The 24,491-nt window shown below is 59.3% G+C and overlaps 2 protein-coding genes across 11 annotated transcripts in view; one reads left to right on the top strand and one right to left on the bottom strand.

Moving 5' to 3' along the window:
- Positions 1-330: 330 nt before the first annotated feature.
- Positions 331-23,573, bottom strand: RRP1B (ribosomal RNA processing 1B). Of its 3 annotated transcripts, XM_059392445.1 has the most exons (16): positions 23,383-23,573; positions 16,745-16,827; positions 15,184-15,241; positions 13,872-13,957; positions 13,493-13,554; positions 12,795-12,924; positions 11,954-12,018; positions 11,351-11,532; positions 9,803-9,891; positions 9,149-9,246; positions 8,313-8,332; positions 7,633-7,761; positions 6,555-7,216; positions 4,918-5,070; positions 3,776-3,839; positions 331-2,919 (listed from the first exon to the last, which is right to left on the bottom strand). In XM_059392445.1, exons 1-16 carry the CDS (start codon positions 23,510-23,512, stop codon positions 2,726-2,728), a joined length of 2,205 nt encoding a protein of 734 aa, XP_059248428.1. In that variant the 5' UTR covers positions 23,513-23,573; the 3' UTR covers positions 331-2,725. The 3 variants fall into 3 exon arrangements, with proteins under 3 accessions (XP_059248428.1, XP_059248430.1, XP_059248429.1); XM_059392447.1 differs by lacking the exon at positions 16,745-16,827 and having other exon boundaries at positions 23,383-23,472; XM_059392446.1 differs by lacking the exons at positions 15,184-15,241; positions 16,745-16,827.
- HSF2BP (heat shock transcription factor 2 binding protein) overlaps positions 22,084-24,491 on the top strand; it is a 108,772-nt gene continuing 106,364 nt past the window's right edge. For 6 of the 8 annotated variants that reach the window (XM_059392456.1, XM_059392455.1, XM_059392452.1 and 3 more), the window contains exon 1: positions 23,706-24,021. The gene's annotated coding sequence lies outside the window, so the exon portion shown is untranslated. Of the gene's footprint in view, positions 22,843-23,705; positions 24,076-24,491 lie in introns of those variants that run through there. The other 2 variants (XM_059392451.1, XM_059392450.1) reach the window with 2 other exon arrangements.

Genomic DNA, 24,491 nt, shown 5'->3' with positions numbered 1-24,491 from the left:
CGGCAGACCGGCCTCAGGCTGCAGTGGCAGCCTGTCTCTGGGGCAGAGCTGGGTGTCTCCGCCCGGGACAGGGCACCTCTCTGCTCACGTGTCAGGTGAGGCCCGGGGAGCAGAGGCGTCCGGCTGGTAGTGGTGTTTCTGCACAGGCAGCTGCGGGGATGCTTGAAGGGTCCGGGAGCCGCGCCCAGCAGCCCCTCACGGAGTTGGGGTAAGGACGTGTGGGGGAGGGACAGGGCCGAGCCTCCCCGTCAGGCATGTGGGCCGATGTCCGCGTCCGCCAACCCCCTGCCTTCCGGTCGTTCCCCAGAGGCGTACAACATCAAGGACTGATGTGAGTGCAAAGAGAGGTTCTGTTTATTGGACTTGGCTTGGATGCGACGGACACACTGCAGACAGAAGTACAGACTGATCGTCAACACACGGTTCTTGCCAGCAGAGCCAGGTAAATCCAGAGAAAACACACAGATCAAAAGACAGGTTCCATTTCATGTCCTTTCCAACACCAACAAGCGCTTCCGCACGTCCCTGACCCTCCTTTGTGCTTGCGGGTACACGGGAGTTTGGACTACGCATTTATAAAGTGTGGTACCAAATTGTACAAAACTAACCAGACGGGGGTCGGAGGCAGGAAGAGGACTGTTTTACAAACTACTAGATCACCAGCGTTAAGGTAAGGGGTTTCCAGTTTTGGACTTCCAAGTCCCCTTCGCTACTCTGCCTGGGAAAATGACATGCACCGTGTAGAAACTGGTGTTCTAAATACATTTCTTTGCGCAACACACTCGTGTGTGTCTGTAACAAGAATTAAAAAAGTTTTCTTCCTTCGTTGCCAAAATCTAGGTATTAAAAATATGCCCCCGTAAACCTACCGAACTTACCCACAGAGTAAGTCAGGACAGATTGGGAGGAGGGACAGGGTCCCCGGTTGCTCCCGGACCCGAGTCCGGAGGCGCGGCCTCACCAGCCGGCCCAGCTCCCGGAGCAGCAGAGGCCGCCGTGCGTGTGACAGGAGGTCCCTGCATTCACCCAACTGTGCCCTTGGGTGTCTCACTACAACATCTCAAGCCCGCTGGACTACATGGCCTATCTTTAAAGCTAAATTAAAAACCGTTAGAAAAATAATCTGGCCAATGGTAATGGGACACTTTTTTCTTAGACAAAAAGTTAAAAATACACGACTCTTCCAATCTCATCATCTGCCATGATCGGGCTGGGTTCTGTCTTACCAAACGCAGCACTACGCAGCACTACCGGCCCACACAAACACCGGCCCAGCACCTCGGACACCAGACTTCCTGTTACAGGGACTGACGGCTCAGTCGAGTCACGTCTTCTCTCAGGGACTAATCAGGACCGAACTTCATTACAGAGCAGGCAAAGGACAGGGTGCACCCCCTCTCTTGGCCGGCGTCCACTGCACGGGCCGCCTGACCCCAGGGGCGCGTAACTGCAGACAGAGCCCCACCCTGGCGACGTGACGTAGAAACTAGAGTCATGTCAACACAGCCCCGCCAACCAAGGGGGCCTCCCTGGTCAGGCGAAGTGGGGGCTGGTCCCACTGAGCAGCCCTGGGGGCCTGTACGGGGTGGAGGCAGGACGGGGAGGCAGCCCCCACTCCCGGGAGGCCTGAGGTCCCCTGAGCAGTGCGCACCAGGGCAGCACTGAGCACCCCCACACCCACATCACAGACCTCCGAGTTCATTCCTTTCTTGAGGTCTGTGATTTGTGTTCGTAAACTCTAAGGGGAGCCGGGGGCCCAGGGGCTCCCCTAAGGTGACCACGTGATTCCCGAACGCGCCCCCCGTCCATCACTCGAGCTCGGGGCTGGATGCAGCTTCCCTGCGCTCCGTCCCAGCTCCTCCTGCGGAAGGCTGAGCGCCCGCCTCTGACTCTCGTAGTGAGCGAAAAGCAGAAATCTACAGAAATCTTCAGCGCAAGCTTCCACACTTCAGGAGAGGGGCCGCGAATGAATCAAGACGCACACGCAGTTCTCAGAGGGGCCGGTGTCGGGCTTCCAGCGGGAATGCAGGCCGTCGACACTGCCGCTGCGCCTGCGAACCGACGCCTTTCTGCCCGGAGTCAGGAGAGTGGCTTCCGCGGAGGCCGCTCACTCCGGCGGGCGGAAGGGAAGGAGGCAACCGGAGCACAGGACCCCGAGCAAGGAGTGTGCTCCGTCGCAGGTGAGCGCCGAGGAGCGTCGCTCACCGGTCAAGACACTTTGGGCTGGCCTGAGAGGTAGGAACACGGAAGGAAACAGGGCCCAGGGGAGGGAAGGGGCGCCGTGAGGGCGGAGGCTCCCCTCTCCCCGCCCCTCCTGCAGGTCCGCGTTATTGCTGGTCGGGTTACGGGCGTCTGTCCCGCACAGACTGCCAGGAGTCTGCAGACCGGGGGAGACCAGGAGCCTGCGTGGCCGCCGCAGTGCTAGTGCCCGAGCTACGCTGCCGCCTCCAGGCTCCCGCGGCCTCAGTGCCACTTGACGGACGGTCCCTGTGCTCAGCTCCCAGGCTGGTGGGGGTCCCAGAAGTCACCGCAAATGCCAGGCCCAGAGCGCTCCCACCGACGGCATGTGTAGCAAAACCTTCAGGCAGAGGCCCACAGCGCCCGCTCACACCTTGTTGACACGGAGTTCACGGGGACTTAGAAACCAACAGAAAAGGCCCCACCTTCTTAAAGTTATAATTTATAGGCTCTGTACAAACGCGGTCTCTGAGAGGTTCTGCGGCTCCTAGAAGAAGTCCGCAGCCGTTGGCCTCCTCTTTGGCGTGGCGGGCAGCAGCTTCCTGGTCCCCGGCGGGGTGCTGGTGGGCGAGCTCGTGGCGGTCTTTAGCACTCCATGCAGGGGCTTCTGCTCAGGGTTGAAGGCCACTCGGGAGGGGCCCGTGGGACTGACCAGGATGCTCTTGTCTGTCTTCTTGAACTCTGGCCCGGATGAAAGCAAGGCCCCACGTTAATGGAGCAGCACTTCTGACCTGCCTCCCCCGGCCAAGCAGCATCCCCCGTGGGCACTTTCGCCATTTCACACCGCCGGCGGCTCCCACGGGAGCCAGGCCATGCACCCCAGCAGGGCAGTGCCTGTCCCGAGGCTGAGAATGGGCCCAGGGCTTCAGAAGGAAATGGAGCCGGCATCCTGGTTCACGGGGCCAAATGAACCCATGTCTGCAGACACCACGGGAGGGGAAGGCCGGTGGGTCTGGTTCTGAGAGGAGGGGGGTCAGGGGCGCTCAGGGAACACGATGACTTCCCTTCCCGCTCTCTGGCGCCCCCCACCGTCCGATGTCTCCAGCTCCCGGAACAAGGCCTCGCAAGCCCTGGGGCCTCTCAGGGCCGCGGGATGGTCCCTTCCCTCCTCATGCACACACACGTGCACACACATGTGCACGCACGCACACATTTACAGGTGGGCCCTACGAAGAATCAGGTCTTAAACACACTGCATCCTTTTAGAGTCTGGCTTCCGTTAACAAAACAAAACAAGCCGATCGCACCTGGACTAAAAGCAACCAGACGAGAACGTCCCTACTGCCGTCTCCCCTGGGACATGGCTCCCGAGGCAGCCACCGCTGGCCACCATCGTCGGTGCACCAGGCCAGGCCAGCCTTGCGCATTCTGGGTGGTCCAGGCTCAACAGGGCTTTCCACCACACCTTCTCCCAGGCAGACACGCCTAGAGGCCCGAAGGAAACCCCTCCGCACCCAACCCTGGCCGCCCCACCGAAAGCCTGGCGGCACGACTTACTACTCGGGAATAGGTCAGGGCCTGTGTCGCCCACACTCACCTGCGGTCATGTTTCTGTTCAGCCCGAAGGTGACTTTCTTGGAGCTGGATGGCGTCTTGTCTCGCTGCAAAGGGAGAACCACCAAGGGAATGAGACAGCAGTGGTGGGGGCGCTCGGCCGGGCGGACTGCACCGACCCCCGGACACCCTCCGTCTGGACAGGCCAGCCCTGGGCCTGGTGTCTCTGGGCACACGTCAGGCACCCTGGGGGTGATGCAGGGCACGGCATAAGGTCTGAACCTCCCAGCCGACGGGAGAGCTCAGCTCTTCAGAGCGGCAAGGGAGCCCATTCACCTGGAGTTTCACAGTCTCACACACACCAGGGACGGATTCTGGCTTTGGGAGGCAGCGCACATGCTCCCCAGCGTTTCCCACACAGATCGGGGGCTTCTAACAACTCAGAGTTAGCCAAGATGCCTTCTGTCTAGAAGACTCCGGGTGCGGGCCCACCCTGCATGAAACACCCCATTTCTGGTGAACCCCCCAGTTCTGCCCACACCATTCATGCTTTAAGGCCATACACGTTTTAGGACAGGAACTTGTCTCCTGTCCTCAGGGTCATGTGGCAGGTGTCCCCGGGACACGGTACGTGTACGTGGCGAACACAGGCAGTCGCCCCTCCGCTAGTTTGAGCAGGTACCGTGGCTCAAACTCCTTTTCCCAGAACGGTCCCTGTGCTGTGGGCCTCCCGGCAGGGCCAGCCCAGCAGCCCCCGGTCCACTCGGCTTCGGTCTGCATCTGGCTCCACACCCCCACCGGCACCTGGTGGAGCTGGCCATGTGCTTTACCGCAACCCCGACCCAGCCTTCCGGGAGTAGCCGCCACTCCTTCCCCAACCCTGATCAGTCCTCTCCTATGTCCTAGGCAGTGACCCATGCTGACCTCCTCCAGGTCTCCCCTGTTCTCAGGCATTCAAAGACGAGGCTTCACCCACGGCACCTGCAATCCCCGCAGCCAATCCCTCAGGCCATCCCAGATTGCCGAGAGACGAGCCCGTGTGACCCCTGCCCTGGGGACCCCCAGCACGGCAGACCGGGGCTCCACGGACAGCAGTGGGCCCCGAGGCCCAGCACCCCGCGCCCGCGTGTGTGGCTCCCAGGCAGCAGTGGGCTGTGCGGCTGTGGGGAGGCTGAGCTCACGCACCTGCATGGCATGGGGCGCAGAGGCGACGGCGGTGCTGCTCTTGGCTTTTCTGAAGAACAGTGGCTTTGGTAAGAAGGGGGTGTCGAACCGCACAAAGTCATTCTCTGGCCTCAGTGGCCGCTTCTTGGAAGGGCTGGAAACGCCCCCACCCCCCTGTGAAGGGAGGGGGAGAGGAGAGGTCACACCCGTGTGCAAGGGGGGACCAGGGCCCACAGGACACGGCGTCTGCAGCTCAGACACTCCCCCGCGCCCTGCAGCACTCCCTGCGCCCGACGCGGCTCTCGGACTCAGCGGGTGTCGACTCCGGGTGTAGACCCCGGCCGAGTGCTCCCCAGCCGCTCAGCCACAGGAGCCGCGTTTCTCTATCTTCCCGCTTAGCTGTCCCTGCTCTGAAGACGCCGGCCTTTCAGAGACCACCTGTGACACGGAGCTTGTCTCCTCATTTCTGACCAAAGACCTCACCAGCCGCTGAGACGTCGGGGCCAGGAGAGTGAACATGAGGTCTAGTTAGGACCTGCAGGTTGGTTATGGCCGACAACCCTCCCCAGGTATGTGGCAGCCAACTGCTGGCCCCGTGAGGCCCCTGCTCTGGCTGATGTCATGCCGCTGGTCTCTGCAGGGTCTCGGCGTCCCTAGCTTGGAAGCTGCTGCCTTCCCTCAGCAGACCCCATGGTGCCGTAAGCAAGGGCCTGACCTGGGGGCCTCTCTCGCATGCCAGCACCCCACGGCAGAGACACATGACCGCTTTTGAGAGGAAAACCCTCCCTGGAACCTATTTAGCAATTGTTCTGGTGCCGAGGAAAACTGTCTGGGCCTGAGAAGTAAGACGAGATTGCTCGGATAGTCTCAGCGAAGAAAGAGACTAAATGAATGGTGCGCGGGGGCTGAGGGACGGGGGTACCAGCGACAGAGCTGCTCAGGGGACGGTCTAAGGCGAGACCGAGCTTCCCAGAGCCCAGCGGACAGATCTGTGTGTTTACCCAGCTAAGACTTTCCCCAAGCACAGACTCACCTACCTAACTGTCAGAAGCACCGTTAGCCTGGGAACAGCGCTTAGAGCAGACATGGGTGCCCCTAACCCACGGCCTCGGCTCCCTGGGCGCCGCACAGCAGTGCCTGCCCATGCGCATGCTGGACGCGGGCAGCAAGCCTGTCTGCGAAGGGGCCAGGGAGGAAGAACTGACAGCTCAGTGGGTCGCAGGGTTGTAACTACTGCCGGGTGTCGAGGTGGCCACATAGTGGGGTGGGGCCAAAGGGGAGGGACACATAAGCAGACACATAAGCACAGACGGGCAGACAGGCTTTCCATTAAAAAGATAAGAAAGGTAAGAAAACTGGCCCCAACAGCATTAAAGAAAAGCTGGGAGTTGACGAAGGAACAGGAGAACAGGGCCTGGCGGGGACGCCCGCCCGTGTATACGGCAGGGCAGCAGTGTCCTTGGCCAGGGGCACTCCCTCCTGGCTTGGGGCTGGCCCCTCTGCAGCCGCAGGGGGAGCAGCCTGCTGGGGCGGGGGCGCCAGGGCACCGGCGTAGTTCCTCGTTGGCCGGGGCTGTTACAAACCAGGGCTGCTACTCGGCCCGGAACTCTGGCCTATCCCCCCACCTCTGCCCTGAAGATCGGGGCCGGCGGCCTTACCAGAGCTGGGACGAGCGTGGCCTCGGCCTCTGGCACCCCGCTGAGCGACACAGACTCAGGCCCCTCCTTCCTCCTCTTCCTCTTTTTCAGAATGGCAGCTTTCTGAGCAGACGGGCTGTGCAGGTCAAGGCTGCTTGGCTCCCCCTTCTTTTGCTTCAGCCTCCCGCCCGGGGACAGGGGCCAGGCCAACACTGGGGGGCCGCTGCCATTGACCGGGAGGGCTCCCAGTTTCCGCTTCTTCGGGATGGGGGCCCCACCGGCTGGGGAGGCTCCTGGAGCCAGGGCCTGGGTGCGGGCGCTGCTGGGGCCGCCAGGGGCCGCGTCCTCCGGAGGCAGGGGTGACGCAGGCTCCACGCCCCCGCCCTGCACCGTGGGGCTCCTCTTCCTGGGCCGTTTTCTCCTGCTGTGCACTGGGGTGGGCTGCACGCTGCTCTGCTCCTGGGGGCCCGGGGTGGCCACTGTCCCTGGCTCCACAGGCGTCTTCGGGACTCCGCCCGTGCTGGCCTCCGGCTCGCCACCCCCATTCTGCTCTGGGCGCATGGCTTCCGGCCCCGACCCCGAATGCTCAGGCTGGAGGTGGTTCTTCTTCTTCTTCTTCTTCCTTTTTCTCTTCTGAACACTGGCTTCGCTCTCCTCTTCCTCAGCAAGAGACAACTTGTTTCCTAGAAAGACACCAGAGCCCGTGAACAGTGTCCAACGTGGGAAGGGCCATAGGCTTTGTCGGGCGCCTTGCTTTCCCTGGCCCAGCCAGGACCAGAGCCTCCGAAGACCAGTTCCCGCAGCCGCGTTCAGGCCCGTGGGAACCGCAGAGCCAGGGCGGACGTGAACACCAGTGAAGGGGGGTGCCGAGTCCCACGCTCTTCACACCTGCGCACTGCCCCTGAAGGTGCCTCCAGGAGGGAACAGGGGCTCTACATTCTGGGGGGCTGTGGGTGGTCCCCAGGACAGCCACGACACTCAGCTCTTTCCCCTCCAGCCGCCAGGAGCCCCGTCCGGGGCCAGGCCTCCCAGCGCTCCCCGACAGCGGCCCGCGCCCGCCGCGCCCTCCTCCCTTGCCAGCACCGGCTTCGCGGCTCACCTCGCTCCTTCTCCAGGTCTGTTCTCTCTACAACTTTATTTCCTTTTCTCTTCTGCCTTCCTCGGTCGAGGGTTTGGTCATCTTCATCAGCAGAAACACCGTCCACAAAACCGAACTGAGACACGCTTCCTGCCGGACCCCAGAGCCGCCGCTCGTCAGCCGAGACCGTCAAGACTCCGCACCCGCCTCGCCCGGGAAGCTTCTCCACCCTGACTTCCACGTCCTCATCCTTGCTCTCATGACCTCCCCAACCCGAAGCTGCCGCAGACGCAGGGATGGCACCCGTGGGGGAACACGCTGACAGCGGGGCCCCTGGGGCTCAGCCACCTCGCTCCCATGGCACTGGCCACGGACGACAGCTTTTCCCCAGGGGCACAATGACCATGACAGCAGAGGAAAGGGAGCCCAAGAGCTTGACTCCTTTTTCCTGGAAAGCTTCAAACTGGAAGTTTCCTGGACCCACAGAAATTCCCCCATTGAAATGACAAGGACCCCCCTGCCCTGCTGCGGCCTGGGTGCACGGCGGCGGGGCAGCTCTGTCCGCGGACGGCCGTCACAGGCGAGGGCTGCTGCTAACGCTCCCAGCGCCTCTCCGTCCTGTGCCTCAGCATTTGCCGTGACTGCCCCAGCGGGGCCACGTGCAAGTACCGTCACCCGCTGCTTTCCTCCGGCCTCCTCACCTTCGGAGAGATCCCGGAACCTGAAACACAGAACAAGGGCCCCTGAGGAAAGCCCTCTTTTCTCTCTTCCGCAAACACACACGACCTGACGTGTAGGCTGTGCCCTCTGGGCGGGCGCAGGCCACTGTCTTTTCCTTCCCCAGGGGAGGCCAAGGGTGCTGGCAGCCAGAGGCCTGAAGTGGGGGAGGAACTGCCCTCCGGGACACGGCGACCTGCAGACTCTGTCTTGGTTCGTTCACACAGAACAGAAGAAATGACAATTTCTTTCTCTGGGCTAGAACAGCTTCCCTCTCCGCCGACAGCCCCTTGTCCTCTCTGCTCACCCGGTGGAGAAAACTCTCCCCGCGGGGCCGGGGCCGGAGCACATGGGAAGCGTGGGGGCTGTGTGCTGGTGGGGGGCTGAGCTCTGGGGGTGTGGGGAGCGGGCCTGAGCCTGGCTCTGCCGTCTGCCAGCTGGGACACCAGCCGAGCCCCGTGGGCGGTGGGGAAATCAGAGAAGCTGTCCTACAGGGCTTTCCTCAGTGTGGACTCCCGTCCAGTGCTCAGAGGGGCGGCTGTGCACAGGGCGGCAGTCCCGTGGGCTGCTCCGTCCGAGTTACAGGCGCAGCCGCTCTCCGGCATCCCCACGGTAGGAGGGTGGGGCGGGGGGCGATGAGGGGCCTCGATCCCAGCTGAGCGGCTCGCCTGCACCGCAGTCTCTGGCTCTGCTGACGTCCGCCGCTGCCACTTCTCTCCGCACCACTAGGAGGCGGCCGCGTGTGGGCAGGGGCGTGGGCAGGGGACGCACCCTCCCCCACGAGATGCGTGAATACAGGCCGTGCCCACTTGTCACCTACTTTTTGATGAGCTTGGAGAGACGCTTCCTGTTGAAGGGAGGGATGTTCTTCTTGTTAGTGATTTCTAGGAGTCGGTCGGCAACGGCCTTGTAGTCAAACTGTGCGAGAAGAGCAGCGAAACGTGACCCGCAGGCGAACCCACTCTTAGAAAGTCCCTTCCGCTGGTGACAGACACCGGCAGCGTGGGACTCCGGGCGCACTCAGCAGGACGGTCCACAGGTGAGGGCTAAGACCCAGTGACCAAGAAGTTCAGGGCCATGTTTGAAAAATTTGTTCTACTTTTTGTCGGGGGACGCTAGACCTCGTCCGTTCTATTTATTCTTTCCTTAAGAAAAGTCGTGGCAAACCACACCCCATGAAGCTTGTCCGGGTGTGCGTCTTTGTCAACTTAATCTAGATGTCCAACTCGTGCTTGGCAACACGGTAACCTTTCCTGGAAAAGCACGGAGCTGCCTTTGTTGTACAGAACGGGATCTATGGTTCGGGCCACAGTGGGACTGACATCTTTCAAAATTCCGTCCCCTCGGTCTCCAGTGAGCTCCTCGTGAGGAGGAGGACGTCAGCGGGTGAAGACTCCGGCCGCGCAGAAAACGAGCCGTGACCCTAATTCCCACTTAGCCAGGCCTCACCACAGCGAGTCCACGTTCTACTAACCTGGAGCAGGGGCCCGGCGTCCTCCAGGCGCCCTCCAGGCTCCCCGTTGTCGTGGACCCCGTCCTTTCTGGACTGCTGCTTGCCCAGCGCTATCAAAACACACCCAGAGACAGAGCTGTTCAAACACACGGCCACGACTACTTCCACAGGAGCCACCGTCTCTGCCTCTGCACAGAGAAAATCCTGCCAACACATCTGTCAGCTCCCAAAGAAGTCTGTTAAAGGAAGTCCCGGACAAATCGCACATTTTGCCTTTCAATGACGTCACAGACAAAACCTCTGCTGCCCTCAGTGCCCGCCAGTGCTCTGTCTTCACATCAACCGCAGCGGGGACAGGAGGCCCGGGCACATGGGAGCAGAGCACTCGGGAGTCTGTCCTGGTTTCAGGTAAATTTGAGATAATGCACTAACGTCTCACAAGGCTGCTGCGGCAGACACAAATGATTAATAATGCGACTCTTAACATTTAAAAAGGAATTCAAAGAGCACTGATGACCATGAAGAAGCAGATAGAGATCACCAAAACTCACAACTTGTCTTATCCTAGAGGCTGGTTAGTGGTGGGGCCTCTGGGCCCAGCCTGGAGAAGACAGCGCAGGGCTCTGTCCACGCGGGTCCCAGGCAACAAGCAAGACCCACGGAGCTGGGGACAGCCCCGTGATCATGCAACACCTGCTCGAGGTCACCTGGTTAGTCCCCTCACCCACGCTGAATTTAAGATTAAAGTTTTTCTTCTTTCGTTGTAAAAGAACAGTTTTTCGGATTAAAAAATAATGCACGATTGCCGTAGAAAATGGAGAGCAACAGAAAAGGCACAAAGGAAGCAGAAGTCCCCCATAACTGCCGTAACTGCCGTGTGGGGCCGGCAACGGTCATTCCTGTAGCCTCCCAGACTTTTAAGGGCACGTGCCAAACCAGGCACCTTGTACGTAGTTTTGTGTCCTTTTGTAAAAAATGCTGAAATTCCCTCTGGCCATCAGTTTTTGAATCTCAGCTTAAGGTCTATGTAACATTTCAAAAGCCTGGGTATACCCTGACTGTCCCGTTTACCTAACGCCACACCCCTCAGCACTGCCAGGGTCAAGGGGCCCCTGAAATGCAGGGTCCAGGGGCAGCCCCAGCGGCAGCAGCCCACAGGCTTCGGAGAGACCCCGGGGCCCCGGAGGTGAGGAGGCGGCGCGGGAGCAACGCCCATGCGCAGGGAGCACACCTCGGACCCTCTGGCAGACACAGGGCCCCATCAGGATGTTTAAACCTCAAAAACCCAAAACAGAAACAAAAGCGAGTGCAACGACCACATAAACCCTGCGGAGACTGGTGGGACCAGGAGGCGCGGGCGTGGTGGGCATGGAGGGGGCTCCTGGGCGCAGGGCTGCGTGTCAGCGCAGCGGGGAGCCAGCTTCCCCCACCCCACCCCACCTGCTTCTCTGCCTACTTAGGATCTCTGTATCAAATAAATAAATAAAATCTTAAAACAAAACAAAAACAAAAACAAAACCGTTCCGCTGAGAACTCTGTCCAGACCCACTGTTGGGGGAGTCGTCTCACCCGGCTGCTCTTTGCGGACCGGCTTCCTCCACGCTGCCTCATTTCCCGGCATCTCTTCCGCGGAGAACGCGGTCTCACCCACTTGGGTTCTCTGTTCCTCGAGGGTCTCTTCGGGGCCGAAAGGAGACTGGTCTACGATGGCTTCCAGAACACGCCTCGCTATTGTCTGCACCAGTGTCTGGCTGAGGGCGGAAGACAGCAGGGAGAAGGTGACGACAACGCGCGGCCCGGTCGTGAGCGTGGGTGGCGGGGTGCCCAGCGCTCGGCCCACGCAGCCTCCCGAGCACCTGCCGGGACCCGTCACCCAGGCAGCACCGTGCCTGTGCCAGCCAGCCGCACCGGTGCGGGGCCAGCGGACAGCCACGCGGGGAGGGTGGATGCAAGTGGGAGGGCCTGACTCCTGGGATGTCTGGGGTCAAAGCCAGCAGAGCCCATGCCGGACTCCAGGCGTCCCACATCTCGCACAGGGAATTCCAGAGTCCAGCTGTTCTGGGCTCTGCATAAACCATCGCGGGTGCCCTGAGTCGCACCTCCCAGCGACTCTACCACCACTGCCCACGGTTAAGCACCGAATGAAGCCGCGAGAGCACACATGGGACTCACTCCTTAGTCCTGGCCGCAATTTTGCAGAATGGATCAATAAACTTGAGATTCTGATCTGCCAAAAGCTGAAATTCAAAAACAGAACAGAAACAATGTTTGATACGTCCTAGGAAACGGAGCCACTCACCTTTTCCACACAGGTTACGTCTGGAAAACAGTTCTGTCCACACCCAAAACCCACCGTGTGAACTGCTCAGATGCTCAGAGGCAGGCCAAAGGCCACGGCTGTCTTCCAGTCGCCTGGTCAGTCCACTGACCAGAGAAAACCAGCCCACTAACCCATGCTGTTCTGCGTTCTCTGCCCTACAGACAAGCTCTTCACAGATGTCAAAAACTGTAATATTTTTAAAATGTAATATTTCTACTTCCTTTTAATTAAAAAAAAAAGTGTTCACTGCAGAACACCTGTAAAAATAAAAAAGCAAAGATCGCTGACAGTCCCGAGTGGGAACCCGAGTCCTTCCACACACAGTCCATGCACGGGTGAATCCACGCTCGGGAGAGGCATCCGCGAGCACAGCTTTATTTGCTGCCTTTCAAAACATCGATACCATGACCCCATCCTTGTGCTGATACTGGACTATGTTCGTCGCTTCCCATGGTCCCTAAGTGAGACCTCCCGGGGCATCCTTAGCACACAGCCTGTGTTCCCGCATGCCCTGCGCCGCTCGGCACGCGCTCCCAGCTGGGGAAGGATCCGCTGAAAGAGCCTGAGCCCGTTCCTGGCACCCCTGCGGCGGAGCACAGCGCCTCCTCCGCAGCCTGGGGGCCACGGGCAGAGCCAGCACCCCGGCCAGGCCGGCTATGATCAGGGGACACTGGCAGCCCTGCGGCGTCTTACCTCTCTCCCTCCCACTTTGGACAGCTCATGCAGATAGATGCCGATGAAGTGGAACTTCACCCCGTTCGGAGACTGGCTCTCGGGGTGCAGGATTTCTTTCATCAGGACATCGAGAAACAGCTTGATTCGGCTGAAGAAACCACACACACGGTTCTATGAACTACGGCAGGCCAAGGCCTCTCTCTTCCCCAAAAAGGAAATAGTCACGTTCGTTCTCATGCTCCGCGGCGTGACAAAGCACTTGAGGCCGAGCGCGTGTTGCGAGGAGAAAAGCAATCCGTGCAATGGGTAGAACACGCGGCACGTGGGCCCGGCCCCTCCAGGAGCCTCTTTGGGCTCCGAGTTCTTCACGCGGAAGGAGGCTCTGCTCCTCCCCGGAGTTAGCAGAGCGGAAGGCAGAGATGAGGCAACTCATCCCAGCTTGCTCATTGAAATGCTTGAAAAACACACTATTACTTTGAAAGATTTATTTTACATTTTTATTTTTTTAAGATTTTTTTTTTTTAAATATTTGACAGAGCCACAAGCAGGGGGAGCAGCAGGCAGAGGCACAGGGAGAAGCAAATCCCCACTGGATGCGGGGCTTGATCCCAGGGAGCATGACCCGAGCCGAAGGCAGACGCTTCACGGAGTCACCCAGGCGCCCCTACTTTAAAAGTTTTAAAGCCACCAAATGCTGGTCTCAATAATTTACCGACCTCTCTTCCCAGCCATCTCTCTTCAGAACCTCGAAGGACTGCCTCAGGACCAGACGGATCAGCTGGAGAGAGACAACTTTTGTTACCCAAGGAGAGAGAGAAACGTCCGTCAGCAGAGGAAGAGACCCATGGAACCGGCAGAGCCGCATCTCTGAAGTGAGAACAGTGTCAGCATCACTGCAGGGAGCGCTAACGAAGGACCCAGACTCACCGACCTCGAGAACACAGAGCCGCCCTGCAGCGCGGATGCACATACCGTCCCGTGACTGCAGGAGCCCTCGCCTCGCCCCACCCGGACACCCTTCCCCTGTCCGGAAGCCGCTGGCCGCCTGCCCTCCCCAGGCCGCCGAAGTCGACGGGGGAGGCGCGCAGGTCTTACCATGTAGAACTTGTCCAGGCGCAGCCGGTCTATCCCCTTCCACTCGCGGTTCATCGTCTGCCAGAACGTCTGAATGAACAGGTGCTCTGCGGCGAACGAAAGGCTTTGAGTACTCGGTGTCGGGCTCACATACGACCACACAGCAAGAAAGTAACACAGGGAAACAAACTAGGATTCTCTGTTATTTACTTTTTCCAAGAATTTTTTTGGCAGCTAGAAAATCTGGTCAACAATTAAGTTCACTCAGTAATTTCTTTTCCATTTCCACAAAGCCCGTCATAACAGGAAGGCTGCGGTATCTTGCTGTTCAACCACCCTGCTCTACGCAGCGCTTCTATCCATCCCCTGCAATGCCTTGTTTCTGTCAAAATCAAAAATTCTCTGAGCCTCGTCTACAGGGCCCCTTCCGCCCACCTACACCTAATCACCAATCCAGAGCCATCGATTCTGACGAGCGCTTGGACGATCTGCGCAGAAACTCAGCTTTCGGTTTCACGTTCCGTGTCAGCTGGTTGAGTTCTAACCAAACATTCTATTTTTCTCTTCTGAGCCGCGAATCTACCACTCTTCCATCCAAAAATAACTGTTGAATTTTTCAGCCTGTTTTTACTTCTTTATGCACATTCTTCCTTGATACGTGAAAACCTAGAGAATATTCCGCGTGTAGACTTCTGCTTGTTATGAGTGGGCTGGAGCCCGGCGGAAACATGGAGCCGCTGGGGTCCCTAAGGCCGGTGGGGGCCCCGTGCTGCGCAGCACTAAGCGGAACCGACCGCCACTTCTGCGATCTCTTCCCCCTTAGTCAGGGATCAAAGCCCGAGTGTCTCAGGGATAATTCATCTATCCCTCTGCCTGTGCTTTCTAGTACAGAGGGCTCACTGCGCGGTCTACCAGTGATGACCCTCCGTGGTGCCAGTCTTCACGTCAGCCCGGCTGCCAGAGGCTCCAGCGAGCCCCGGCACATGCATGCCGAGCCTCTGAGCGCGTTACGGCAGCTCAGAAGGCACAGACTCTGGAGAGTTTCACTTTTAAAAACAAACCGAAAAAAGAAAAAAAAAAGATTTTATTTTTTTGAAATCTGTGCGAGGTCACATCATACTGCGCAAGATGCCTCTTTCAGGGTCATGGCTTTCCCACGGGGAAGGTCTGTCTCCCGCCAGGTGCGCACTGGTAGCCCCAGGTGCTGTTCAACAAGCCCCTGGAGAAAGGAAACCCTCAAGGAAGGAGAAACCACAAAGCCTAGTTTCCCAGGCAAGTTACCCAAGCTGATGGACGAGGAAGCTTTGAAAAGCAGGAAAATGTCAGGACTTACGGGCCTCTGAGTTGTTAACAACGTGGACGAGTTGGGAAATAGTGTTCGCTAGCTCCTCCTGCAAAGGCGGGGTCGGGGAGAGACAGCGGGGTTACTAGGCGGCAGCACCGGGACGGGGCAGCGTCTGCTGGCGTCCGGACCTCCAGCCGCGCACCATGTCAATTCCACCACACGCGCAGGTCCCAGTCCCAGGGGACTGCTGTGCCACGGGACAGGCCTCTGCGGATCACGCTGCGTGTTAGGGACAGCAGCTCTGGTTTCTGCGCAAGTGACCCACACGGGCAAACTAGCTGCCAGTTCCTGGCTGTAAACATCTGATCGCGGGATGGAGATTCCAGCCTTAGCCCCAAACTACGGCACAGCGATGATGGCAGGGTCCCCTGGCGGTTAGACACGGGACGGTCACTCCTCAGGGCTGCATGTGCACAGACAGTCCTGGCCTCCCCCGGCTTGCGGCAGGCTAGAGCGGGCCCGGGGGGGACGCGAAGGTGACAGGCTCCCATCCAGGCTCCGCCCAGGGCCAAAGGGCCCCATGAAATCAAGCCCTGCTACAACACGGCAAGCCCGCCGGTGGGGAGAATTTGGTGGTCCGGGTCTAGGAAGAGACCTCCCCTGGGGAGTGGCCACCAAAGAATCCTGCTCAGGACAGGAGCACAGCCCTCGTCAGGGGGTCTGCGTCCGCCCGCGCTCACGTCTTCCTCCCCCGCTTTAAATGAGCTCCCAGACTGGAAAGGGGGTGCTCCCGCTCCTGTTTTCTTCCTCCACTAAAGCTGTCGGCTGTCACTGCTGAATGTAACTGAAAAATATTTGGCCCTGCTGTCCTACTCAAAATGTGTTCAGCGGAGTAAAAGCAGTAAATCAAAGTGTGCCATCACTCGGCCTGGGGAAGCGGGGGGAAGCGGGGGGGGCCGCGCGCTAATCCAGACCCGTCAAGGCCGCGATGGGCTCGCAAGCCGGCGTCCCCGAGGCTCACCCTCTGCCCTACAGAGGCAGGCCTGCTCTTACGCACACACAGCGAAGCTCTGTCAACACTCAGGCCCCTCCGGAGACGGCTTTGGTGGTGGGGCTCAGCGTGCGTGGCAGCTGGGTCCAGAAGAACACGCACCTCCGTGCCCAGCCTCCGCCTGACCTTAAGGTTCGGGCGTCAGAGGCAGGTCCGGGGTTGGTCTACAAAGATCCCGACCCCCCGCAAGGTGGCCACCCAGTCCTCACAGGCTCTCAGACCACTGCTGTGCCACGACTGACCACCAGCAGTAACAGACAAAACAAAACTTGAAAATATGCAGTCATGTAAAACTTCCATGGGATGAGCTATGAAACTATGACAGAGAAATACGGAATCTCCATTGTAGGCACATTCTTGGTTATTTAAAAAGGTAACCTCACTGCCTGGCCCCAGGGTCGCTCTCTGGATGGACGAGAGGCGGGCAGCTGAACCCTGAGCAGTGACGTCACAACGCGTTTCCGTGCACGGGACACGGACCCAGCAGAAACGAGCAAGCCCCTTTCTCCACCTGGGCCAAAACACCCCAGCCATACGACAAAGGGAACTGTATGTTACCTGGAGGAGGGGTTCATCCTGCACCCACATGCAATAGAAGAGCCCTTTCCATATTTTTAGAAGTTCTTCTTGACTGAAACCTCCTAGGGGACAAAACAGCACAAACGTCTTAGAGCCCTCGCATTTCCCGCCCAGAGCCTAGAACCGCCACGCGAGCAGGGACAATAACACGTTTTCATTCTCTTACCCACAAAGGTCTTTTTACAATTTTCTTTTTTTTATTTTTAAGGCTTTATTTGAAAGAGAGTAGAGTCTGAGCACAAGTTGGGGGGCAGAGAGGAGAAGGAAAAGCAGACTCCCCGCCGAGGAGCTCAGTCCCAGGACGCCGGGATCATGACCGGAGCCGAAGGCAGATGCTTCACCGACTGAACCACCAGGTGACCCACAAATGTCCTTTTTATTCTGACGCATCCACTTCCTCGGGGTATAAAAATAAACCTGTGTAGATCATGTAGTTTTATGCTTGACGGGGCAGGTGGTAGTGGTGGTACGTCCTCATTCTCTGGGTATTGTGTAAGGAAGTGCATGCCATCACAACAAAAAGTCAACTAGCAAGGCGGTCATTTACAAAAGGAGCTCCCTCTAGGTGGCCCTCTCCACCGAGAGCCCGCGTCTCACCCCGGCACGCTCAGGCCGCACTACCCACACTGGCATGGCTCTTACAAAACACACTGCAAGTCCCAGTCCCGTACAGCTGCCCTGGGGACACTAGGAGAGCTTTGCAATATTTTTGCAAAGACACCTTATTAAGGATCCTGCCAAGAGGTCAAAGGGCCACACCCCAACCTCTCTCCCTCCTGGTTACAGTTTTCACTAACTGGGTAATGTCTGCCTGACTTTAAGTGACATCACCTTGCTTAGTCTTGTCCGGACTCATTTTCAAGCCATATACCCCCCTGAACAAGACACGAGTCACACACAGCCTTCTCGCTCCCGGGCAGACCCCCGGCAGCGAGTAATTGCTGAGTGACATAAAGGATCACAAAAATCAGGTAAGTGTACATTCTTGGAGTTTCCAAGCCTATGGAGAACAAACAGAATCCTCGAGGCTTGGCTCATGTCCCCAATGGTCTGTGTTAACACTTCACTAGGAGATGCTAGCAAAACGCTTTTGGAATATCAAAGGACGACAAACTAGGTGAGTGCCAGGAAGCTCGTACACACCGGGCATCAACGTACTTTCAATACACCAAAAGGTCATTAACAAGCGGTGAACAGACCCCTCCTGACATACTGAAGTTAGTTTGTCCACAGCGGGAGTGCACTGCCTTCCAAGTTACCCGAGACCTTTCTCTATCAGCTCTTTTATTACAGTGCATTTGGATTCTCTGTGATAGGTTCTCACTTCAAACCACTATACCAGGAGCTAAAGTTTATTAAGATGTATTTCCTTTAGGGGTTGGGCGAATGACATGGCAACCAGCTTCCCCACCCCTCCTACCTTGCGTGAATAAGCCACCCCTGGGGGCCCGCCGCTGCTAGCACGACTATGGCGTGAGTGACAGATCTGGAGCCCCAGCCAGAGCGAGTGATGCAGCGGCCGGCTCCTGCCTGGATCCTGTGGCTCAGAAAAATCCACGAGGTGATGGGAGAGCTCAGCAGTTCAGTTCAGTTACTTCATAGGAAGAAATTAAAAAAAAAATGTGTGATACTGGTAGTGTGGTTGTGTGAGAACGAGTCCTCAGGCTCTGGAGAGCCACAGGGAGGTGTGTGGAGGGGAGACGTCTGCGGTTCGCTTCACGACACCCTGGTGGAAGGGCGACGTGGACAGAAGGGACAGCCCAGGCAGGGAGTCACGGGGCGGCAGCGGAACAGTGAGTCTGCTCCTCTCAGAGGCTCCTGCCCTCCCCCCACCTGCCCGTGCCGGAGAGCCTGCGGGAGAAGGGACGGAGGAGCCGGCCGAGGAGAAAAACAGTCTGGGGCCATCAGGTGAGCTCCTCCGTGAAGCTGTGCTTTGCTGTTTCCCCTAAAAACTAGTCTGGCTTGGGGCCCGTCTGACCCTTGGTTTCGGCTCAGGGTCACGGGATCTGCCTGACACTCTCCCCCCGCTGCTCCCCGTCTTGCTCACTTGCGTCCGCACACACTCTCTCCAACACGTCAAATGAAACCAGGGCATCCGCGTGGATATTTTGTCAGGCTGTAACTGAGAAGAAGTCTTAACCAATAAGGACACATTTTTATGGCAAGATGCTCGTATGTTACACCAAAAGTTACACAATCAAAAGCGCCTTGTTCACTACCCCCTCAGCCCCCAGGGACCCGGCGTCCATCTCTCCGGATCCTCCCTGGGTGCCGACGTAACGCTCACACGCGTAGTACAGAAACGCACGGACGCATGGCTGTGTGTGTAACCTAGACAGCGTCACACGTGCTACGCTTTCCACATTTGGCCACACTCTTAAAAATAGCGCAGCGTATGTTTATCTCCAGACGGTTCTTCTCACCAACTCCAAGCGACAACCTGACGCACCAAGCACGTGGGGCTCACCCACACCTCTAACAGGCAGAGAGGCAAAGTGTGTGTATTGGAGAGCTTCACGTGACGGAAGACTACGGATCCCACCCCAGTAACGGGCCGACAGCAGACCCCAGACCGTGGGCAGGACAGGGGGTCGGACGTGAACACACAGTCTGTTTCTTCCCCTGGGAGGCAGCGAAGTGTCGTGGACACGAACCTGTGGCTGGGCCCCAGCTCGCTCCCTACTGGCCGTGCTGTATCGGAAAGCCAGCGGCCAGCCCCGGGCCCGTTCCCTCGCCTACAATGTATGTAGTTTCTGGTTAGGGTCAAAATCAAAAGCATGTTCTAGACGCGCTTTGTAAGAGCAGAGCACTAGTCAGTGCTACTGGTAGGTTTTACGATTTTTCACGGTCTCCATCCACGTGCACGTACGTGTACTTTCAATATATGTATAAAAATCATTGGTTTTCACCAGGAATTTAGTTGGTCAAAACACAGTAGCATTTTTTTTAGACATTTATGAGTAATCTCTACCCCTAACGTGGGGCTCGAACTCATGGCCCCGAGATAGAGTCCCAGGCTGCAGTGAGCCCCCCGTTTTTCTTTTCTTTCTTTTTTTTTTTACGTGCACTTACAGTTGACACACTGTGTCACATCAGTTTCAGGTGCTCGCGACAAGCTACCGTGGGTCACCCACACGACGCCGTTACCATGTCACTGCCCATATCCTCCGTACCTTTCACCCTGTGACTCACTCATTCCATAACCGGAGGGAGGCCTCAAGTACCCATTTTTGAAGCATTTAGAGTAAAACAGAGAAATGCTCATCATTTAACTTCTCTTCACTGTGCGGGTAAAGTACTCATCCGAAGCAGTTTTGGCTCACAACTGCTTTTCATCTGTCTTCTTGGGGCTGACTTCCTCAAAGGAGTGCCACTCAGCTTCTGGCACCAATATGGGTTTAGTTACTTCGCAACAAACGAGGCGAACACGAACTGAGATGTGGGCAGAGTAAGCTCCCACGGGCTGTGGGACCCGTGGAAGGGAAACACCTGACTGCCGCTGAGCCCCAAATGAGCTCAGGAGTCATCTGAGGTCCGGCGAGTCCACATGCGGAGAGCTAAACACACCCCCAGCTCTGCACGAGGTCCAGAGACCCCCTAAACCTATCAGTATGAGGAAACACTTCCCCCATTACTGAATCTGAAAGCCCATCACCCTAAGATGCACGGCTCCTTTATGAGCCACCGTATGAAAGCACGAGGGCAAATAAAATGCTCACAAGGTTGATTTTAAGAAACGTTCCCAGGTCTGCAGATGTAAATGTTTAAAGTTGCAGAATCAATAAAACTGGGGGGTGCGGGAATTCTATCTTTTGTTGATTGCTCTATTCCCAGTGCCGAGACTACGGACAGCACGCAGGAGGAGCTGTTTGCTGAAGACATGAACACACGAAGAGTACAAACGAGCTCTTGTTTGGAGGACAGCAATCGTTCTGTGAGTGCTTCACGCAAACTGTTAAAACACCAAAGCAATATTTAGCGGCTTGAGGCACCGCAAAGATTTCCAAATTTGTTTTTAGAATCCTAAGGCCATCAGGGCATCTGGTTGGCCCTGTTGGTGGAACATCTGACTCTTGATCTCAGGGCCTTGAGTCTGAGCCCACTTTGGGTGTAGAGATTACTTTTATTTTTTAGTAAGTAGGCTCCGTGCTGAGCGTGGAGCCCAACATGGGGCCTGAACTCACGACCCTGAGACTGAGACCTGAGCTGGGATTAAGAGTCAGACACTTAACAGACTGAGCCATCCAGGTACTACAAGATCACTGAAAAACAAAAACAAAAAAAACAAAAAAACCCCAGAACAAAACACAAAGCTATCTATGTTGCTGATGGGCAGTTTTGTATCACTAAGATGAAGATTTCACACTTCCTTTACTAGGCACACGACAAAACACAACAAACTGGACGCCTGGGGGGCTCAGTGGGTTAAGTTGCTGCCTTCGTCCAGAACGTGATCCCAGGGTCCTGGGATGGAGCCCTGCATCGGGCTCCTTGCTCGGCAGGGAGCCTGCTTCTCCCTCTGCCTGCTTGTGCGCACTCTCTCTCTGATGAGTAAGTAAATAACATCTTAAAAAGACAAAAACAACAAAAAACCCGCAACGAACTGTGTGCCTGTCAACGAGATGCACACGTCAGGCCAAGTTACTCCCCAACCGGCATTTCACGCCGATTGGGCTCAGCGGCAGCAAAAACCTTGTTTATTCTGTCCTCGTGGTCACTGCCTACCACACTCGCCATACAGTTTGTTTTCCGGAAGCCCAGCGTACTCCACGCATGGTGGTGAACGAGAGACACAAAATAAGTCACTCTCAGCGTGATGGGTGCTGATCAGACACGACTTTGTGAGCACGGGTGTATGCCCAGTGGCCTCACACCCCCGTGTCCCCTCAGATCCTGGGTCTGCTCGCCAGAGGGGTCTGAGCAACAAGCTCTGTCTGGCCGTCTCAGCCCTCATGTCCTTACTCTGCTCTTGTGCACAGGCCGCCCCGCATTCGCCTGATGTGCTCCCACTTGCGGCTGAGCAGACGGACGGACACTCAGCCTGTCTGGGGAAGGATGGCACACGGACAGGTAACGAAGCCGCAGCTAAGTGCCAGGCAGGGACACACTGGCTGTTCTGGAACCCTGGTGGGGCGGGGCGGGGCGAGGCGGGACGGAGGGAAGGCACTGTGGAGGGAGTGACGCTGGGCTGAGCGCCGGGAGTGAACAAGAGAAGCAGAGGCCCAGAGCAGAGAAACCAGAGCCAGGAAGCGGCACGAGGCTGTCGTGCAGGGGCTGAGGTGGGAGGGCCCTGGGAGGACAGACCGTGGCCTGCAGACCAGAAACCCAGGAAGGTCGGACGTGATGAGAACAGTTTCAGACCAGCCCTCGGCTGGTCGGTGGGGGACAGGTTCAAGAGAGCGGCAAACGGAGTTAAGGAGACTGGCAGGAAGCAGGCTCAGAGTCCAGGTGGCATCCAGGGGCTCAGGGAGGGCAAAGAAACTCGGAGGAGGACACACGAGGACGCAGGAGACAGTGGATGAGGGCTGGGGAGCCGATGGGGGAGCGGCGTGTAGGACACCACCGGGTGCCCAGCCAGCCGCTGAGCGGATGGGGACAGAAGTGAGGCAGAGGAGACCAGGTTTTAGGGGGAGGAAAATGAAACGCTTCTGGGCGTCTGAGTCTGCGGTGCCCTTGGGACACCAGGCGGGAGGACCCTGCCCACAAGGCCTATCTGAGCCGCAGCAGCCAGGCCTGCCCCGGCCACGTGGGTCAGGACCCTTCAGCGGACTTGGGATGCCTGAAGCCGGGCCGTAAGTGGACTCCAGGGGTCCCGAGCGGAACGGAACTTAGCAATCTGGTCTTCCCCCCTTTCCCACAGACTTCCCCTAAAACGGCGTCTGCTCTCCCGGGTGCCCGTGTGCGGTTTCTCCCCGGCGGAGGCCCACTGAGAGGCCGGCGCCGCGGCCCGTCGTGGCTGCTCCGCGGCCTCGGAAGGCAGCAGCGCTCGCAGCCGTCCAAGCACGACACAGAAGCCCCGCTCCCCACGGCGCTCGCGGCGTCCGGAGCCCGCGCAGCCTTCCGACGGCCTCGCACGGGTCAGGAGCAAACCACAGGGCCCGGGTGACCCGGCCACCGCCGCTCGTCCCGCTTCGAGCCCCAGCAGCCTCCGTCTCGCTCCTCTGACGGCCGTTCCCGGGCGCGCGCGCTCCCCCGCCGCCGTCCGCACCCGCTCCCCGCCCCAGGGGCCCGCCCGGAACAGCCCGGAACCGGGGCTCCCCCTTCCCCGGGCCTCCCCTCTCCTTCCCGGCTCAGACTCGACCGCCGCTCCCGGCGCCCGCACGGCTCCCGGCGCCGCGCACCGCAGGGGCCCGACCCGCGCCGCCGGCTCCCGCCAACACGTGCTCCCGCCGAGGCCCTCGGGGCGCGGCGGGGCGCGGCGGGGCGCGGGGGCCCGGCCCCGGGTCAGCCGCCCTCCCCCCCCGCCCCGCGCCTCCGGGCGCCCCAGCCAGCCCCTGGGTCGGCGCGCTGGGTCGGCGGGGGCGGTGCCCGCGGCGCCGACGCGCACGGATGGCCCCCGCGCCCCGCACCGCCCCGCACCGCCCCGCACCGCCCCGCCGCCGGCCGCCCGCGCCCACCTGCCTCCCTCTGGGTCTTCACGCTGAGGTACTGGCGCAGCTTCCTCACCGCCCGCTCCCGGATGCCCTTCTCCTGGGACGCCAGCCGCTGCGCGAACTGCAGCTCGGCCGGCTGCATGGCGGGGGCCATCGCGCCCGCTGGACCATGCCCCGCCGCGCCCGCCGCCCGCAGCCTCCCGCCGCCGCCGAGCAGCCCGGGGCCGCGACTGCGCAGAAGGCGGCTGGCGGCGGCGGCGTCGCGGGCTGATGGCGTCACAAAGGCGCCCGCCGCGCGCGCTCGCGGCGCGTTCCGAGGCCGAGCGCGCGGACCCTGGCGGCGGGCCGAGCTGCCCAGCGGGGTTCGGGGGGCGTCCTCCGGCCTCGGGGGCGCGCGGGTCGCCGCAGCTCCGGGCGTTCAGCGGCGCGGCTAGCCTGCGTCCGCGTTGCCGGCGGAGACGGAAGACCGTCTCGGGGGTCTCGAGTCTTGAAGCCCGCTCCCGAGGGCTCCGTCCGATGGGGCGCTCCCCGCGGGAGACGCGGCGGCGAGCCCTTAACGAGGAGCCGCCTCTGCGCGGGGCAGACCCAGAAGGACGCGGTCCTTGGGGTTTTGGCGGGATGCTGAGGACAGCCCCACGGAGGGGTCGCCCTGCTGGGGGCCAGGTCTGAGCCTCTGCTGCCGTCGAGGCAGCGCCTTCCAGCGTCCCCAGTGTCCAGGTCCCGGGGCAGGTCCAGGGTGGGGACAAGTCCGGCGACGGGGGTGAGGGGCAGGGCAGGACCCAGTGCAGAGTCCGGGTCAGCTCCTGGTGCAGGGATGGCAGGAACAGGGTCAGCGTCAGGTCTTCGCAGAGGATGGCAGGGACAGGGTCAGGGTCAGGTCTCTGTGCAGGGGGTGGCAGGGTCAGGGTCAGGTCTCTGTGCAGGGGATGGCAGGGTCAGGGTCAGGTCTCTGTGCAGGGGGTGGCAGGGTCAGGGTCAGGTCTCTGTGCAGGGGATGGCAGGGTCAGGGTCAGGTCTCTGTGCAGGGGATGGCAGGGTCAGGGTCAGGTCTCTGTGTGGGGGGTGGCAGGGTCAGGGTCAGGTCTCTGCAGGGGATGGCAGGGTCAGGGTCAGGTCTCTGTGCAGGGGATGGC

The sequence above is a fragment of the Mustela nigripes genome, chromosome 2 (genome assembly GCF_022355385.1).
Source record: "Mustela nigripes isolate SB6536 chromosome 2, MUSNIG.SB6536, whole genome shotgun sequence".
NCBI lineage: Eukaryota > Metazoa > Chordata > Mammalia > Carnivora > Mustelidae > Mustela > Mustela nigripes.
The sequence above is the reverse complement of the archived record's forward strand: the minus strand, read 5'-3'. Positions and strand labels throughout refer to the sequence as shown.